Genomic DNA, 20,588 nt, shown 5'->3' on the forward strand with positions numbered 1-20,588 from the left:
ACAAATAAATACTGTTTTGTTTTGGTCTTAAAACTCCCGATAAATATGTTAAAGTTTGTGGTTTCATTTCAAAATCTTAAAATCTTGAAGGTAAATGATACATTCTGTTATGCTTTGAAAATATACCATATTATTATTATCCATTTATAATAGAAATCACAGGAACTGGAAACAATCAACCTGTCAAATTAAGGGGTATTTTTCCACAGGAAAGCTGGGCCTTAAGAAACCTTCTGGAGTCTGAAGACAACGCAGGTAGAGTCTGAAACAAGTCGGCGGCAGAAAACCAGAAACACCAGTTCTGAGGCTGATGCTGTCACTGGTTGTCAGGTACAGAAAAGCATGCAGCCTTGTTGTCAAATCGCTCTTCTGGTGAAGACAGTGGAGCGACTCGGATCCCTGTACAGGTACGGACAGGGACACGGTGCCATGTTTCTTACATGTGTTCTATTTTATTATCTGTTTCTAATCTGAATTCACATGTGTAGAACATTATTGTGTGCAAAAATTAAGTTATATTGTGAATGCTCACCTGGCTGCTTTTGTTCTTGACTTTTTGCAGTTTCCATGAGTGAAGTTACTGTGAATTTACACTTTAAATATAATCTGTAACAATGCAGTTTTGAAGTGGTTCTGATGAGATGTTACTTTTGTTTAGGTGCAATTGATCAAAATGGCTAAAAGAGACAGGAGCGCATCAGGTAACATACTGTTTCTGGATTTTTAATGTAAATATTTTAAAGCTTGCTAGTCACCAAACCTTTAGTCTGAATGTTGTCATTTGTAGTAAGACCAAATATTTCTGTCATTTTTAGCAAATCTTGCAGGTTTTATTCTGTTAACTTTAAATTCATGCATTGATTTGAATATTTTAAAGTTTACTAGTCACTAAGACTTTAGTCTGAATGTTGTCATTTGTATTTAGACCAATCAATATTTTTGTTATTTTTCTTTTTAGCACTTTTAGGTTATTTTTGTTAGTTTTAAATTAACAATGTATTTTATTTTTAGATAACCAATAATTATTTTAATCTAATATTTACTGACAATGTTTTTTTTTAAATTAAATTAAACAGAATTTAATCACTAAATAGTTATTTTATCCTGCAGGAAGTTCAGTGTTTTACAAGTCAATCACAAATGCACAAGAAATCAGGTCTGGATACTTGCACAAGTCTCCTCCTCAAAAGCGTTTGAAGTCAGAGGTCAGGAACTTTTTCTCACTTTTATTGCAACTCTGTGCAGTTTTTAATTGTTTTCTATAACTAAATGTCTTATTTGTTATTCCTCCTGCAGTGGAAGAGGCGTTTCTTTGTGCTTTACAAGTCCCCAGAGAACGACTATCAGCTCAGGTACTACAGGAATGCAGAGGACCGGGTCAACCCGCTTGGAGCCATAGACATGACGCAGTACGTTCTCACGTTTTCACCATGTTGCATCAATCTCAGGCTAATTTGCTGCTTTCAAAATGCTTAAGGGAGGTTAAAATGACACTGTGTCTCTCTGCCAGAATCTCACTGTTGTATGGGAACCCTCAACATCACCAGAAATGGGAATGGGTCCAGAGGAGTTTTAAATGCTCCCCATCGTGTGTGGTGTACCTCAGGGCAGGGAACCGGGACTACTTCCTCATTGCGGAGAACAGGTTAGAAGGTTCTGCTTTTGTTGAATTTTTATTTTTATTTTTTTTTACCCTTTTTGCGTGATACGTGACAGTTTCAACAAATATGTAAAAAATATGTTATATACTGCACCGTTAAATATGCACAATCACATTGAGTTAGATCTCAGTATATCTCACTCAGCAGATCTGTGCTTTGCACATATTGCACTTTCAGTTCCACGTTTTACCTGAATTTGACGTGTTTGCAGGTGCAGCTCTGACTGTGATTGAATCATTTTGTGTGTGAACGCAGTTGGCATCATTTTAATGTATTTCCATGAATCACTTCCTTAAACATGATTCACCAATTACTGTTTTTAGAGTTAAACCAGCCAAAAACAAATGATGGTGCTCCTTTCCCCTTTCCACTAGGCAATCATCTGATAATGGCTTTTCCACAAAATAAATCTCTGCTAAGTGTTGGCGTTCCCTCCCTGGATTTGATTTTTGGAACTAGATTTGAAATTAAAATGTCACAGATGTGATTTGTTGAGTCTCAGAATTGCCTTTTTCCCCTTTTAGCTCGGAGGCGGACGGCTGGTTCACTGACCTGTTTGAAGCCCTGAAAAATCGTCCTCATAAATTTCTCAAATCAGAGGTGCATTAAGCTTTTACGCCTTCTTCCATGCTCCTTATGTTTTCTGTTGCATTGAGAATAGTTTTATTTCCACTTAAATACCATGTTGTTTATTTATTTATTGATTTTTTTCATCCTTCTCGTCTAGGAAATCAGCAACGGGCAGCCAGTCATTGATGTAAGCATGTGGAGTTTATTTTATGTTGTGCAAATATTCAAGAGCAGCTTTAATATTCTCTAAAATATATTTTATGATGATTAAGGAACAGGGTTAATAACCTATGCTGTCATTTTTCTTGCAGGACCACTTGTACATAAAACCTTGCAAATAATTTTTCAATTTGAGAAACAATTCAAATAATTATTTTGTTGTAATAATTCCAATAAAATTAATTAGAAAAATTATTTTATTACATTAGTAATAAAATAACTATTATATTACAATATAATATGTTAGAATGAAAATGATATATATTTTAAATGTATATTTTTTAAATATGTATTTTAAAAAATAATTTTTTAAACTATGCTTTAAATATTTTAAACTATTTCTGTTTTAGAAACTGAAATGTTCATTAATTTTATTGGGATTTTATATGATAGACCAACACAAAGTCGATTCTAGATTCAAAATTTACTTTAAGACACAATGCAGAATAAAATTATGTTGCACAAGCTCACATGAACTCATAAAGAAAGTCAGCACAGTTTAAAAATAGGCAAGAATAACAAAAATAAATAAATAAATAAATAAATAAAAGTTAAATTATTGCACACCACCAGCCATTTTTGGTTCATTTGTGCCAGAGTTTTTCCTAAGATAGTCAAAACTTGTTTTATAACCCAATCCTGCTTTTAATAACTTTTCCACCTGTTTGCCGTGTCCCTTAGATGATGCTGTTTGTTCACAGAACAGCTGATTTATACTCAGATTACAACAATTTAAATCTTAGTGAAACACATTATGATTCGTAGTTGTAACACAATGTGAACTGGATATGAATACTTTAGTGAGGCTATAATGCAGGAACTTGACAAAAGAGCTTTTCTTCTCCTTAAATAACACTTTCTTGTCCAGAAACTGTTGTTTCGTTTTATTTCCTTTCCAGTTCTCAAACTCACAATTCTGTTTCTGTTTTGACTCCCTGTAAATAAAAAAGAAAACTCCCCAAACTGTTGTTCTATGAAGTAGTATCAGATCATCATCAGATTCTGAATAAAAATACTTTTCTTTTCCTGTTCTATCAGACAATTTCAAACCCTCTTCACCGGAGAAAGTTTTCTGCCCCAGAGCCCCAGGTTAGTCGAGATGTAATAAAAAACATTTTAACTGTGTCCTGTTAATTCATCAGGACTGTAAAATTTATGTTATGTAACTTTTTGGTGAATAATTTCACTGAAAGTGTTTTTAACCAGGAGCTCGGTTCCAGTAGATGTTTATATCTGCCAACAAAGAAAGCGGATTAAACTATTTAGCCTGTTTAGTCCGTTTTATTCCAACTCTGGTTCGTTTATATCGAAAGTCCGGTTCGTTTGGGGAGGTGTAAATGCGTCATCTCATTCTGATGGGAGTCAAAAAGGCGAACTCCGGTCCGTCTAAAAACCCAAGTCTCGGTTTGGTTGCAGTGGACTCGGACTACAAAGCAAAGCATTCTGGGTAAATACAACTAAAACAAAGTCGCGATTTTAACGTTAGCATCAGAAATCGCTTGTAGTCTATTGAGAAAGACAAAAGGCCGCTACAATCTGACGCCACTTAATTTTTGTTTACATTTCGTGAAGAAGGAAGTTGCGCTCGTGTCTTCTTCTGTGGTTTTCGCGTCGTTTCATCCAGTGGTTATCGGTACAGCGCCACCACAGGGGAATGGGCGAACAGGTCGATCATAAGTTTAGTCAGTTTGACACAGTGCAGCGCTAAAGTGAACTGCAGCAGCTGAATTTTTATTTTATTTAATTTTTTTAAATTTAACAATTTTGGTCCCCAATTAATTGGACTGAATCTACCAGGTGTGAGAAAAACCCAAAGACTTCCTGAACATGTTGATATTTCTATGGAAACGACGATAACACTTTCCTACATGCCCATCACAAGATTGTAGAAAAAATGCTTTAGAGTTTAAAAGTGGTTAAAATCTGAAATCATTAAAAATGTGACAAACCTGGTTCGCTTGAAAGACATGCAGATCAGACTTGTGATTTCATAGTAATAAGACAATTACTTGCTGGTTTGCAGGTGCCTTTTCTTAAAAAGAAAGAAGAAGATGAGAATGACGCCAGTAAAATCTCTTTGCCATCTGTGAGTATACCTTTGCTTTTCTACCCATCTTCCAAGGTCATGCTGGTGTGTTTTATGTGCCAACATAACTCACTGCCACCAGCATAAATAAATATTATGCACATTAAATAACATTATTGTCTTTGTTTTCCAGTCATTACTGAAGCTTAGGTCCTTTTCGGACCCTTCCTCCAAAGCTGCAGACGGGAACACTGAAGAACTGGTACGTATCTGCAGCTTGTGCACTACGCTACATTTCGTTTGAGAAGACTATCAACACCAAGTCACGCTGCTTTCCGATTGTTTATCAGGTGGAAGATAGTTCCAGGAGACCGACCTCTGAGCCTGTTAATGACTATGACTATCCCAAGTCAAACCGAAAGGTAGCCTGCTATGCTGATTATTAATTAACTTATAACTTAAAATGTTTGTCTTTTATTCAAAAAGTCAACAAAAAGGCTTAGAAGCTTTGGGATTTTTTTTTGTCAAGATCTTAAAAATACGGACTCAAATCTATACACAGTACCATGTTACAGTTGGGTAGAAAGAATACTCTTTAGAGTTATAATAGCTTAATCTTTGTCTCATCTGATCATATTTTCTTTCCATGAATATATTTGGCTTTTCTCCATGGACAGCTGCAAATTTTAAACTAGTTGTAAGGTGTAAATTTCGCCCAGTATCAGTCGTTAAAGGGTTAATAGTGGATTTGATAACTTCCTGTGGGCGGAGTTTCAGAAAGAGCGGGAGTTTTTAAAGAAACAGAGACACATTTTCAAGGTGTTGAATATCGAAGTCATATTTTGTCACCTTCCTAAAACAATAGAGCACTTTTGACCAAAAATATATTACTTTAGGAAGGTGATGATTTTATATACCATATATACCATTTTTATAACAACTGAATATAGCACAGTTACTTGATTGTGCTATAAAATGGCACCATATGCCTGGAAAATACATAATAAAGTCCATTTAAGCTTCTGGAATGACTCAAACCTTCCAAAAGTATTCAGACTAAGCTTAAAAAACCAGCTCCAATCCAGGAAACCAACCAGTTTAAAGGTTCTACTTCAACATAACATGTTGAAGTAGAACCACTGCAGTAAATGCAGAGTTGGGTATTAACTAGTTACATTTACTGAGTTACATTTAAATGAGTCAATTTTTGGAAAATATATTTTTTTCAGTATTTTCATTACACTTTACTTTTTACTTTTACTTGAGTAGTTTTATTATAAAGTATTTCTACTCTTACTTGAGTAAAATGTCTGGGTTTTCTACCCACTGAATGAAAAACAAACATGTTTTAACGAAAATTCACCAGACAGACACTCACACCTGCAGTTTTTGTTAAAGTTTCATAAGTTTTTTATTGAAAGAAACTGATTTGGAAACACTTTCTTTTGCCTGATTTTGTTATTTTTTGCTACTTATATGTATTATTGTAAATTTGGTCCTTAAAATAACAAAATGTCCATTTAACTTTATATTTTGATCCATCTGATTATGTCATTTTTAAATATTAAATGATTGATAAATTGATAAATTGATGAGTTACTCAGTACTTGGTAGACTTTTTTTTTTTTTTTTTTTTTTTTTTACCAAATACAGAGTACATAGGACATTGATCACTCTGGTACACATAATTTTGTGGTAATTTCACATAATTCAGTGATAACACTGCAGCAAAAACACAAAATCTTACCAAGTCTTTCTGGTCTAGTTTCTAGTGCAAATATCTTATTACACTTAAAATATGACCAACTAACTTAAAAGTAACTTTTCAGCAAGATATAGAGGCTTGTTTTAAGAAAATAATTCCTTAATATTGATTAAAAAGTTCTAGTTCTATTGGCAGATAAATCAACTTATGATATGGGGAAAATATCTTATTCAATATTAAGAAATTATTGACTTAAAGCAAGCTCCTATGTCATGCTAAAAGTTACCTGTGTTTTAGTTTTGGCTGATTTCAAGTTTGCTACTGGAAACCAGACCAAAAATACTTGCTAAGATTTTATGTTTTTGCAGTGCATGCAACTGAAATTGCACATTTTCTTAACACTCCATCCCTAAGATGATACATACTGATGGCAGCTTTTTACTTAATTGAGTAAAATATGTTGAAGTACTGATACTTTTAGTACAATTTTCTGGGGCACTCTGCCTAAATCTGATTAAACACTCTACTAAAGGTGACATTTCTAAATGTTAACCTGGAACAGCATATGTAAAAACAAAAGTCCCAAACTGTGAGTTATACTGACGTTGTGCTTGTATATTTATTTGTTTTCCATCGTGGCGTTGAAAAGAGAGCCAGTGTCCTGCGGGCAGGCAGCATGGAGTCACTGTGAGTTCTGGTTAAAGCTCCCATTTGTACAGAATAAGCTAAATTCAGCAGCTAACATTTCACACCTGCATTCCTTCCAGGTATGAATCAATGATAGAATTTAAAAGCATCCTGAACGTATCTGAGCCAAAGTAAGTTTACTGAAGTTTTTTTTTTTTTTTTTTTTGCAGTGATTATCCCTTGTTTTGTGTTTAGTTTTTTTTATTTTTTGTGTGTGATGTTTTAGCGATCGTAAAGTTGAAGTGATGGTCAACGGCACCCTGATGAGGTCCATCACTGAGGTCTACACCAAATACAAGGCAGAGAAATCTCCAGCTCCCATATCAAATGAGGCACCTGCTGAAAATGGGTATGTTGTGTTATTTTTATGCTAGTCAAAGTGCTACATGCTAACAACCTGCAGCTCAATCAACAAAGGGATTATTGCATGGTTGTCAGATAACAACAACACCACCTACTTTAACAACACACAAGTGTTGGCATTCATTGAGGAATCTTGAAAAGGCAGAACTTGTTCAGCAAGTTCATCATTTCACATCATGACCTCGTCGGTCGTACCGTAACTCTGTGCGCTGCTGATCATTTTTACAGATTAACTAGGTGAGCTTTGAACTCCTGTGATTGTAAGCCTAATCTCGATTATGTTTATGCTTTAACACCAGTGCTGCACTGGACTGATCATTCTCACCATTTACGGTATTTTGAAGTGTTGCATAAAGATGTACAGAAGCAGTCACACTCCTTGAACTTTATCCGATTTTGTTGCATAACAACAAACATCAACGTTTTTTTTGTTTGTTTTTTAACAGGAAAATAGGCCAACGCAAAGCAGTACATATTTCTGAAAATGAAAAAAAAAAAGAACATATAGAACTCTAAAACGTGTTACATTGGCATATGTAACATGGCATATGTATTGGCATATATACAGAAGAGGATTAAAAAAAGACTTTAATGTTCTGAGATCAAAAGTCACAATTTTAGAAAAATATGTCAGAACTCTGAGATTAAAGTCAGAATTTAGAGGAAAAAAAATTCAGAATTCTGACTTTTAACTTAGAATTCTTACTTTAATCTTCTGACATCAGAAGTCAGAATTTTGAGAAAAAAGTCAAAATTTTGACTTTAATCTCGGAATTCTGAGAATTCAGACGATAAAAGTCAAAATTCTGAGGTTAAAGTCAGAATTTAGAGAAAAATTAAGAATTCAAATTTATTTCTTATAATTCTGACTTTGATCTCCTTAGAAAAAATTCAAAATTCTGATTAAGAAAAGTCAGAATTCTTACTTTTAAGCTCAGAATTCATTTTTTTCACAGAATTCAGAATTCTCTGCTAGAATTCTGACTTTAATCACAGAATTATAAGAATTCTGAGATTAAAGTCAGAATTTGGAGACATTTTTTTATCTGACTATTTCTTAGAATTCTTACATAAATCTTTTGAGGGGAAAAAAATCTGAATTCTGAGGAATAAAGCCAGAATTCTTACTTTAACCTCAGAATTCTGAGAACTGAGAAGATCAAAGTCAAAATTTTGAGATTAAAGTTAGAATATGGAGGGAAAATAAAAAGTAAAAATTCTGAATTTTTTTCTTTCTGCAGCCTAAACCTCTTCCATAGACACAACTTTGCAAAAATCCCCTAGTTATTAAATATCCCAAGTTAATGTCTGGATAAATCCAGCTGTGTTTCTTTGTTTGCTTGTTTGAGAACCTAAGTGAACAAACAGCATCTTAAACACCCAGAGTCAAACAGGACAGGTCAGGACAATGTGGAGAAGTTTAAAGCTGGATTAGGTCATAAAATTTTATCTTGAGGTATGAAAATGGAGTCAGTGTAGCGCCGCTGAAAACCTAAAGGGCGTCTACCTAAAGTGACAGACTGGTAGCTTTGGTGCAGCTGCAGAGCTCCACATCTAAAGCAGAAAAATCTGTTGACACAAACACTAGTTGTGCAAGATGAAAAAGACAAGAAGACTCTATTCATAGAAAGTCATGAAAAGTCCTATTTATAGTTTGTCATAATCTGTGTACAGAGGAGGTTGGGCTTTTAGGCCAACATGTGAAACGTGGTGAGAGACGGAAAGCCTCACCCTGAACGCACCATGACGGAAAAACCAAGCAGAAGCAAACTGCAGCGATGCTTTGCTGCAGCAAAGTCCAACTCAAAATCTGATGACTTATCTTCACAGAGGCTGATTGCATTTGAGCTATTTTGGAAAAAGACATAATTTTCTGTCTCTAGATGTAAAAATGCATGTCCAACACAAAGCATTGACTCAGAGGACCCAATGATAAAAAATGTATGGTTTTAAACTTGAGTTGTTGGAGTGTCTCTTCAATGGATTTACAGTAAAGGTTAAAGTTAAGCCCGTTTAAGCCGTCCAGAAAATCAGCAAAGCGTGACGCATGTTTTCTTTACCAAAAACTTCCTGGTGTTGTCAACATAAATCTGCTTTGATCCGATCTCCCAGCGCGTCACAGAAAAAAAACTTTCCCAAATGCAGTCACCACCACGTCTGACTGGAGACAATTAATGCTGGACTGTTTGCAGAAGTACTTTAAGACTTTTGTTTCTAGTCTAATCTCAGCAGATTAAATGTGTTTTTGGGAGTTTTTGGTGTAAATTTGATCAGATTTGGGGTATTTGTATCAATATTTTTACACTTTGACCAATCTGCTGGATTGGTCAAATCCAGAAGTGTGTTACATGGGACACTTCTTCCCATGTAAGAAGTGTCCTGAATGCTACATTTGCTTAAATAGGGTTGAAGAGGCAGTTCTGATAAGTCTGTTGACAACTTTAAAGTTCTTCCCGGTAAAAATGCTGAACTGAACTGCACTGCGACTCAAAGGGCTGCAGAAATCCTCAACCTCAAGGAATCCAGTCCTGCAGGTTCACGCACAGGTCTTCCAGTCTGGAAACAAATATTTTCTTAAATTGTTTGCACGCACTTTTATGAGAACTACTTTATTTGTGAAACAGGCTGTCAGGTGACCCTTGGACCTTCATGTTTAGACTGGACCTCCATGTTGATCAGCAGCTCTTTATTCTCCTTTTACTCTGTTAGCATCTGCTGCTGTTTGCTTCACCAAATTTCCTCTGATATCAAACTGTGTAATAATTCTTTGTGATTTCAAGCCAACTGTGGTGAACTGCTAATTTGCCTGACTGAAAAAATAGATAATTAAAAAATAAAAACGCCCTCTCTCTTGTGTTTGGCATTGCTGGCTCATTAAAATGCACCAGTGCCTTGTTGGCAGCAGTTTGCACGTTATTTTTTGCTTGCATGCTGTTCCTATGAACTATTAAAAAATCTTCTTTATCCTTATTTCACCATTTGTCATGCACTGAGCGATCAAACCAGCTGTTCACCACTGATTAGTTCTTTCTTCCTCTTAATTTTTCTTGTATTGTGGCTGCGCCTTGGCTGCACAGTTGCAGTCGGTAGCTCAGTTACCTTGAAGGTTGTTGGTTTGAATCCCACCCTGAAGTCTTTCTGCATGTAACAACTGCAAAAACACAAAATCTCACCAAGTAATTCTAGTCTAGTTTCTAGTGCAAATATCTTAGCACACTTGAAGTAACACAAAACTAATTTGAAAGTAATGCTGTAGAAAGATGTACACACTTGTTAATCATATTAATCTAAAACAACAATACTAATGTTTTAACTAAGGAAGAGTTCAGAAATCAATATTTGGTGGAAAAACCTGCAGGTTTTCAGTGCAGTGGGCTCTTTGTTTTTTCTAGAGCTGTATACCTATGGATGGGGGTTTTACCGTATTCTTTATATGTATTTTATGTTCCTTTATTCTATTTTATTTTTATTTGCATTTTTTTGTCAATGAGAGGTTACTTCTTGTTTTTAGACTGGCGACTGGTGAAGGTTAGTTTGTTCAGCAGGATAGAAATCTACGGTAGCAGAAAACGACCCTGATGAAAACTGAACTTGGTCGCAATTTGTTTAAATATGAGTTTACATGCAGTATGAAGTTATTGTTAATATTTTTCACTTCATCCAAAGCATTTTCCCCCACTTTTCTCTCTTTTTGGGAACTTTTTACTAAAGAGATGTCATGCATCTTTGGTTTTCATCCCCAGCCACAATAACAAACAGGCCTGCCAATCGTTTCCACCTTTTCTTGTTAATTTCCTTCATTTCTGCAAACTGTCTCACTGTGTTTTCGACTGTCGTATCTGTTGAAAGCAGCTGAAAATGGTGGCATTGTGTTTTCCAGAGAGGACAAACGTCAGTCTTCGGATTTCAGCACCAGCTCCAGTGGTGCCGTTTCACCTGATATATTGGAGACGAATTCGGAAAGACGAGGCTCCAATCGGAGGTAAGATTTACAAAATCTTTACATAGAATCTCGTTTAATTTAACAAAATGCACTTAGGTCATGTTGTGTTCAACTTAATTAGGATAAAGAAGCTCTTACTGTAAGCAGCTGAAGGAAATATTTGGGAACGCCCATTTTGGCACCAGAGTCCAAGAACCTCTGGTGTAGCTTCAAAACTGTCGCCGAGAACAAATACCAGAGGGCTTCGTGACATTTTGGGTGACTCGTTTAGATAAACTTGGCCAACAAAAACGGCTGGGATGTTGCTGGACCGGTTGGAAGGGTTTCTAAAGCATGGTACAATAATAAATTGCACAACTGTTGCATCAAGCAGTAAGAAACTGTGTCTTTAAGTTGTGCAAAACACTTACAAGCATGCAGACTGCAGGTAGAAACCAGATCTTTCTGCCCTTTTGTGCTTCCACACAAAATGTTTTCGTTTAACGCTTTGCTTATCAATGGTTTCTTTAATTTGACAAAACAAGTTAGCCTACAGTTGAGTTAGGAGGAAATTCAGCCTCCTTCACTGCAAAAACACAAAATCTTACCAAGGATTTTTGGTTTCTGGTAAACATGAATAAGACAAAACTAATTATTAATATTTCATGTGTACTGAAAGCAATATTTAAGTAATATTCTGTTTTTCCAATATTAGATATCAAAGTGAAAGAACAAAGATCTTATGAATCTCTTCTGTTTTTTTCCTTTCCAGCCTTGACGGCGTCATGGTAGACCTGAGGGAGTTCATGATGAATCTGGAGGGTTTGAAGAACGATCTCACACTCACAGAGGTGGAAGGAAAGCCGAGGTTTGTCAAATACTCTGAAACACCACAGACTGAAAAGTTGCTAATGTTGAGATGCTTTATTAGAAACATCCAAGAAGCCCTGAAACAGATTCAAACAGCAACGTTTCCACATGAAAGCATCGACCTCAGACTCAGTGCAGGCTTGCCTTGAGTCACAAATATCACAGATTCCCATTGTTTGAGCAAACAAGGCAAAGCTAGAGCTGTGGGTCCTGATTTGTTGTTTTAGCTGCAGAAAAAACCTCCTGCAGCTCAATCAGGCTTAACGTTGATCTGGGTGAGATTTCTGCTTGTTGCATTCAGACGTGTTGTGTGAGGGTTTGTTTTCATGCTGGGATTAACAATATCTGCTTTACCTTCATGAAAACATGTCAGACTATTTCTAATGTAAGAAAATGAAAAAGTAAACGTGACGCTTATGTTACAAACCCAGAGCATTTTCATTACAACCCCATCAATCTAAAAAGTGTTAATGTTTTGTTTTAAGATTTAAATGTGCAGCAAAAATCATATCACATGTCAAACTCGAGGCCTGTGGGCCTAATCCGGCCCGCCATAGCTCTTTATGTGGCCCTCTAGACTAAACACTAATTGTGCTTAAATATTATGTTTTCAATCAAATTAATGCAGTTTTTCTGTTTACTGCCAAATTCTATCAATCGGTCCCTCCAGTTTCTTGAGAATTATTGTGGAAATTCACACAAAATCAGCAAATCCTCAGTTTTTTACACTAATAATTGGGAATTTATTGCAGATCTTTCTCAAAAATAGTGAAAAAAATTTCTTATATGTGCTAAACTGATGCCTCAGCCTTAATTGATGTCAGATATGATCTATATAGAGTAATAAAAAGTCACATTTATGGCAATAAATAAGCACAAATATTGCAAATTAGTACCACAAATACTTTGATTTTTATTGCAAAAAAAATCACAAAAAGAATCACAAAGTCCTGGAGGGACTGAAAAGATGTTCAATAATATTATTGAATTTGAAGAATTCATTGATATTTTAACAGTTTGAACAGGTTTTAGTACAACCGGCCCTTTAAGAGGATTCCTGATTTTGATTTGGCCCAAAACGAAAACGAGTTTGACACTCCTGACCTAAATACTTTAGGTAGATTTTCATTTTTTACTCAGATACCATCTGAATCAGCATCTGAAATTGAGTTGTGGAGTTTTTTTCTTCTATATTATTTGGATATTTTGTGGAACACCTGTTGATTTCTTGCAGACTAAGAATTAAATTAGTAATTAGTTTTAACTTTTCATTGACATTGTGGTTAATTTATAAAGTCAACAGCTGAATTGTACAATTCAACAAAGAAATCTTAGTTGTGCTTCTGGTGATGTTTGCAGGAAAGAAATGTATTTTTGTCGCTGTATTCAACTGGCATGACTCGTTTTGTCCTGAGGATCATTTTCCTAGAATTAGATTAAAATCTTTAGCCTCAGCAGAAATGAAACTTTCTTATCTCAAGTCTTTTTCAAACAACACTGTGTGACTCAAAAGACTTTAACCCTTCATAGACCAAACAAAAAGCATTGGATGTACAGTAAATGAGCTTGTGTTTGTTTATGTATGTGTCAGTGTGTCCGGCTGGACTGGACAGCCGCAGTCCGTCTGCCTCTTCCACAAGGAAGACCGAGTCGTGGCGATAAATGACCTCCGAACCGACAGCGTGGAGGACTTCTACATGCTCATCAGGAAGTCGATGAAGGATGAGGTAAAGTCGCTGCTCCAAACAGAAGCACTAACGATGCCATCAGGGTCTGCATGCGTCATTCACGCCTCTGAATCTGCCTTCAGGTGAAAGTGACCATCCAGCGTCAGCGTGGATGCCAGGCTCTGCATTGGTCAGACTCTCCCTGCAGTGGCTGAGGCACAGACTGATCACTGCGGACGACTTCAAAATGAAGGATCTCATGTGTCACATGTGTCAAACTCAAGGCCCGGGGGCCAAATCCGGCCCGCCACAGCTTCTTATGTGGCCCTCTAGGCTGTAAAGTGACACATGATAGAACTGTGAAGATAACAGTGGGCTTAAATATTATTTTATCAATCAATTCAAAGCTATTTTTATCTGTTTACTGTCAAATTGCATCAATTAGTCCCTCCAGTTTTTTGTGAAAAATCAACAAATCCCTGCACTTTCTCGCGTTGATGGATAATTGAGTTTATTGCAGATTTTCCACAGAAATGGTGAAAAACATTGGATCTAAGTGACAGTTTACTCCCACCTGCAGGTGGCAGTAGATTTTTGCTTTTACAGATTCTTACCTAATGTCGAGTTATAATCCATAATGATACAAGTAATAAAATTTTTCTAAATTACTACAATTTCTACAAAAACAATGGCAACAACCTGGAGGGACTAAAAAGATGTTCACTACTATTTAATCTTAAGAATTTATTTATAGTTTAACGGGTTTTATCAGTACATTCTGGCACAACCGGTCCTTTAAGAGCATTCCTGATCTTGGAAAATGAGTTTGACGCCCCTGTATACGTTGTATATAAACAGATCAACATGTTTTTTATTCCATTTCCTTGCTGTTGGAGTTTATGTCTGCTTATGTCGCAACAGGTAAACGTCATACAGAAATGTACTTCAGTTTCTTTACGCAAGCTCCAGAGTAACAGAGGATAACTTAGGTTACGTCAGCCATGCTTTCTTTGTTTGACGTCACAATAAATATAAACAATAAGAAGGAAAAATCTCTTGTCAATATGGAAAGTCACATTTTTTTCTGCTTGTTGTGGATGCCAGTCAGAATTGCTTGTACAGTGAAACCGCAAACAGGATTTCCTCATTTTTAATTTCAACTAAAAGGGAGTCCCAGTATATAATTGCTTTGCATGCATTATGTTGCTCTTCTCTCCAGGGCTGAGGCGTCTTTCTAAGGAACCACCCAGTGGAAACGCTGTTCCCAGTAGCACAGACAGTTTGTTAGCAAACAGGTTTGCTAACCAACAAGAAGATGTTATTCATATCTTCTTGTTGATAAGTATAACGAGAACAAAGGTCGACACACTTTTGGTTTTAAATGTGGCATTAGTTACACCCTCTCAACAATTAGTGGTGATGTAAAGTGAAAAGTACAGCAAGAGAACAGTATTACACGTCTTAATCGTCGGTAATATGAAGACAAAATCGTGTCATGCCTTACAGTTATGTGCCACGGTTTGTTTTAAATACAAAACAAAACAAAAAAAATCACTTAGGCACTTTTTCCAAGATCTAACCGAATTGTGGGAACTTAGCTTTTTGCATTTAGTCTATCATAGAGTTGGGTAGTAACTAGTTACATTTACATGAGTAACTTTTTTGAAATAAATGTACTTTTAGGACTATATTGTACTTTTTACTTTTACCTGAGTACTTGTATTATGAAGTATTTCTACTCTTTTTAACCCCAAAATTCACCAGACTCAGAACTGTGGTTTTTGTTAAAGTTTTGTAAGATTTTTATTGAAAGAAACTGAATTGGAAAATTTTCTTTTGCCAATTTTGTTATTTTTTGTTACCTATATTAATTATTGTCATTTTTGTCCTTAAAATACCAAAATTTACACTTAACTTTACATTTTGGTCCATCTGATTATGTAATTTTAAATATTAAATGATTAATAATTTGATCAGTTACTCATTAGTTGAGTAAAACTTTTACCAAATACATTTTTACTCTTACTTCTTACTCCCTAGACGTCTACTTTTTACTTTTACTTGGGTAAAAATATGTTGAAGTAGTGCTACTCTTACTTGAGTACAGTTTTTGGGTCCTCTGTCCACCTCTGGTTAACTGGTAGAGCCCCACCATAACAAAAAACAAAGATTATCTGCAAAGTTTAACTTTAATCACTACATACCTACCAACTTTAAATGGGTTACCATTTAAAACAAGATAACAATATAATCTAATATTATTATTTACAATGGTCTGAGTAACAGTATTCTACAAAAACAGGCAATTCCTAACACTCACTGAAACTGTGAAAAATATATATATGCTGTAATATATAAATGCTTTATATTGAATAAATCCTTTGCAATGGGTGCTGGCAATTTTGTTTGTCCTGGGAAGATGAATGTATATTTTTTGTGTAAAAAGATTATGAATAAAATTAATTAATAAGCATTTCTGTTTATTAAATTGTCTTTTTATTTCCCACACAAAAGTTGTTAAATTATTCATGTTTGGAGACTTCCAGAGGCATTGCAGAGTAGTTAGGGGCATTGGGTATTCAAATTAGAATCTCAATGCCCCACTTAATTGCACTTGACTCGCTCTAGAGCAGGGGTGTCAAACTCAATTTCACCGAGGGCCACTTCAGCATATTGGCCCCCCTCAACGGGCCACATTGACGGTACAAATCAGGAGAGCATCCCTGCTAAAACACCCCAGACAAAAGGCTGACTTCCCTCATTCAGGTCTGTAGAGGCTTATAATGAGTCAATGGTCCAGGTGTGTCAGAGAAGGAAAGCATCTAAAGCTGCAGATGGTAGCTCTGGAAAACTATTTGGGCACCTCTAGCATAAATGTATGAAAATACAATGTTAAAAATAAATTAAACACCACCTCATATTGTTAAATAAGTGATTTTATGTATTGAAGTTTTAAATATTACATTTGAGTTTCCATGGATGTAAAATTACTGCTCAGTTTAAAAATTACAATAAATCAGTGTTTAAAGGTAAGCAAACAAATGATAAAAACAAGTCATATGGGCAGACATTGTAGACGTTACGCAAAGATTTAGTCTCAGAGGCAACTGAAATCAATTAATTAAAAAAATCCTTTCTGAATATCATCTCATGGTCTCTGAACTAAATGCGTCTTTCTGACCGGGAGCTGACGGCGTGTTGAAGAGTTATGGACCGGACGCTTTGGAGCGTCTGGTTAGGAAGCGCATTACAAACCTTTGGTTGAAATGGAGCGTTAAATTCAAGTCTCCATTACAGACCAGAGAAAACTAAAGAGAATGCAACGTTGTGTTAATCCATTTGAGGAGCCGGTAGTTTATCTTGAGGAAATAAATGATGATGCAAAAGTTAATTAGACTGTAACATGCGCAGTCCGCTGCTCAACCACTGCGGAATTAGAAAGAAACCGCTGGAAGAAACTCATCCAGCGGATTTAACAAATGAAGCCTTCTGGGTTCACGTTACCCAGGAGAGTGGTGCTCTGGAGGAGCTGCAGACGTAACAACTGTCCGTTTCGGAGAAGCGAAACCACGCAAAAAATAAAAAATAAATAAATAAAAATCCTGGTAAAAGCGCACACCGGACCGCGCAGGGTAAAACGCTCAGAGTTCATTTGATCTGTTTGGATCGGACAGATCCAACTGACTGATGAATTAGCGCAGATTTTTCTGCAGATGGGAACCAGGAGGAAGTGCGTTCAGACCCCAGCGGGTGAAGTGATGCTAATTTAAGTGAAGTCGCTTAATTTAATTTATTAAAAGTTATTGGGGCCTCAGTCAGTGGTTTTTGTCACTACGAGAAAAATGTAGATGTAGAAACATGTGCATTACGCCATAGAACTGCCAATTGGTAACTGAAGTAGCTTCGATTTCAAAGAAGCCTACATTGAAGTCGATTGGCAAATGAACCATCACCAAAGAGGAAGGCTCTTGTTGTCTCACTGCACCCCAAAAGATGCATAACCTACAAAAACCACTTCTGTCTGGTATTGAACCAGAGACCTATTGCATGTAAAGCAAACATGATAACCACTACACTACAGGAACTGAACTTCTCTGCTTTGTTTCAATTTGAGGTTCCAAAGATGATGATGTAAGATGCAACATGAAAGTTTCAACTGAGTCTTGCACTCAGATGCCTGGATTCAGAGTACAGACCATGACACCACAGAGCCCTTGTTGCCCTTTAGTAAACACCTGTGATGAAAAGAACATGCAAAATCTGTTTCTGTCTGGTTTCGAACCAGAGACCTTTTGCGTGTGAAGCAAACGTGATAACCACTACACTACAGAAACTCATACTCTTTCCTGTGTTCCTGGTAGATGATCCAAATTTTGTTAGAGACTAATGTCAATGATGGGCATGGAACAATGTCAAATACTTACAGATCCTCTCAGAGAGCACAGTAACTTGGTGAACAAACTGTCAGACTTATAATTGTGCCTAATTTCACATTACAGTCCATAAACTAAGCCTGGGATCAAAAAATTGTATTGAAGATGTCATTAGCAGAGACAAATGGTTCTACACAATCTCTGGAAAATAAAATATTATGTATGTTGTTTTGAAAAACATTAGAATATAAGCACTTTTATCAAATCTTCAATGTAGTAAGATCATGTAAGTTCTTCTTAAATCCATGGAAACTCATCAGTTTGTAAGGTAGGTGAGTTAGCTCAGCAGGTTAGAGCACGGTGCAGGTAATGCTGAGGTCATCGGTTCAAACCCCGGTAGGGGTCAATTCATGTCTAAGGTCTTTCAGACAATCAATACTTCAAAATAAACAAGGGTTCAAAAATAAAATCAACACTTTACAATAAATAAGGTTTCAAAAATAAAATCAACACTTTACAATAAATAAGGTTTCAAAAATAAAATCAACACTCTACAATAAATAAGGGTTCAAAAATAAAATCAACACTCTACAATAAATAAGGGTTCAAAAATAAAATCAACACTTTAAAATTAAAAATGGTTCAAAAATAAAATCAACACTTTGCAATTAAAAAATGGTTCAAAAATAAAATCAACACTTTAAAATTAAAAATGGTTGGAAAACAAAATCAACACTTCAAAATTAAAAAAAATGGTTCAAAAATAAAATCAACAGTTCAAAATGTATAATGGTTTCTGTCTGTTCAGTCCATAAACTAAGCCTGCGATCAAAAAATATATTGCAGATGTCATTAGTAGAGACAAATGGTTCTACAGAGACATGGCTAAAAAGTAAAATCAATTCTTACAAATAAAAAAATGGTTAGGAAGCGCATTACAAACTTTTGGTTGAAAATTCAAGTCTCCATTACAAACCAGAGAAAACTAAAGAGAATGCAACGTTGTGTTAATCCATCTGAGGAGCCGGTAGTTTATCTTGAGGAAATAAATGACGATGCAAAAGTTAATTAGACTGTAACATGCGCAGTCCGCTGCTCAACCACTGCGGACTGTGAAGAATTAGAAATGTGAAGTCGCTTAGATGTGGATACATTTATCTGCTTAATTTGTGATGGGATCTGGATTCACGGTGAATATTAACTAAACCGCATAAAATGCGACTAAATAGCCGATGTTAATATGATTGTAATTTCATGGATAAAAATAGTACATGACCAAATTTTTTTAAATGTATTTATTTTTTTTATGTTGTCGGTCAAGATAACGTCTAGCGCCACCTGCCGCCCTGACACCAACTCACACACATCTTCATTCACAGTCTTACTTGTAAATCGATTTTTCTTTTCTTGGACGTTTTGATGTTAGCTTGTCGATGTCTCAGTTTTATTCGCTGGGAAAATCAATAAGCAGCTTGAGTTGACTCTGCTGCTCTCTAGTGGCGAGAAGCCGTAATGTTGACTGGTAACAATCGGAATGCATTGTGGGAGATGTAGTTTGTAGTCAATTTGTGCTCAAAACCTATTTTAAGTCAATCATTGGCATATAAAATGCTGGGGCGGGCCACATAAAATGACATGGCGGGCCACATGTGGCCCGCGGGCCTTGAGTTTGACACATGTGCTCTAGAGGATTTTCCACTACAGAGCCAAATTCATGCCTTTGTCAGTTACGACAAGTCATTCAGGTCCTGAAGCAGCAAAGTGGATTAGGACCATCACAATGCTAATACTATGTTTGTCTTGTTTCAAGCCTAAAACCACTGCTGACCCATACAAAACACAAAGACCCAGCTCAAAGTTGCTCTAAAAACATTTCTATGATGATTAAGGCTTTATTCATGTTTTCATTTGGAAAACAACAACAATAAAATGATTCTGAGAAGATATGTTTTTATTTTCAAGACGAAATTGCCACTCACATGGCCGACGAGTCGTTGCGGTGCCTACGGTTTTTATAGATTCTCCGGTTTTATTTTATTTGCTCCTAGTTCACATTGTTAAAAACAGTTTCTTTAAATAAAAATAGTGTTTAAAAAACATAAAAGGAATTAACACAGCAGTTTTCATTTGTATCTGTAATATTTTAGATTTTTTAAACCGTCAGTGACGCAGCTGTGCTAATGCTAGCTTGTGTGTGAACACTAATCTTCCCCTGAAACAATCAACTTTATTAGGAACTCTTTATATAAAAAATACAATCTTATAGCAGATTATCTTAACAGATTCTCTATTCACATTCTCTATTGTTTTGTTGTTCCTATGTGCTTTTTTTGGGTTCTTTGTTAGCTGAAATTGCTATAGGCTATCCACAAACTAGCATTTAACCTCCGTAATTGGAAAAAAAAAAAAAAAAAGATAAAAGTGGAGCTGATTTAATATTAAGTTTTATTGTAGCCATTATTTGTGGCTTTAAAAACAAACATCTGGACAGAACATTTTATCTATTCGTGTCTGATGAAATGGCG

The 20,588-nt window shown here is 35.7% G+C and overlaps 1 protein-coding gene and 1 non-coding gene across 3 annotated transcripts; one reads left to right on the plus strand and one right to left on the minus strand.

Moving 5' to 3' along the window:
• The first annotated feature begins 319 nt into the window (after positions 1 to 319).
• LOC106907539 (pleckstrin homology domain-containing family S member 1) lies at positions 320 to 16,163 on the plus strand. 2 transcript variants are annotated; one of them, XM_014973312.2, is made up of 18 exons: positions 320 to 407; positions 659 to 701; positions 1,111 to 1,205; positions 1,297 to 1,409; positions 1,511 to 1,645; positions 2,186 to 2,261; positions 2,389 to 2,418; positions 3,489 to 3,539; positions 4,474 to 4,536; positions 4,670 to 4,738; positions 4,827 to 4,898; positions 6,831 to 6,868; positions 6,949 to 6,999; positions 7,095 to 7,217; positions 11,112 to 11,213; positions 11,926 to 12,021; positions 13,615 to 13,750; positions 13,834 to 16,163. In XM_014973312.2, exons 2-18 carry the CDS (start codon positions 674 to 676, stop codon positions 13,903 to 13,905), a joined length of 1,350 nt encoding a protein of 449 aa, XP_014828798.2. In that variant the 5' UTR covers positions 320 to 407; positions 659 to 673; the 3' UTR covers positions 13,906 to 16,163. The 2 variants fall into 2 exon arrangements, with proteins under 2 accessions (XP_014828798.2, XP_014828804.2); XM_014973318.2 differs by lacking the exon at positions 3,489 to 3,539.
• Positions 16,164 to 17,951: 1,788 nt separating this feature from the next.
• trnav-cac (transfer RNA valine (anticodon CAC)) lies at positions 17,952 to 18,024 on the minus strand. Its single transcript has one exon. It is a non-coding gene; the product is annotated as a tRNA-Val (tRNA).
• Between the last annotated feature and the right edge of the window lie 2,564 nt (positions 18,025 to 20,588).

This window comes from Poecilia mexicana, unplaced genomic scaffold, assembly GCF_051168715.1.
Source record: "Poecilia mexicana isolate PSO_F unplaced genomic scaffold, ASM5116871v1 scaffold_19, whole genome shotgun sequence".
Taxonomy (NCBI): domain Eukaryota; kingdom Metazoa; phylum Chordata; class Actinopteri; order Cyprinodontiformes; family Poeciliidae; genus Poecilia; species Poecilia mexicana.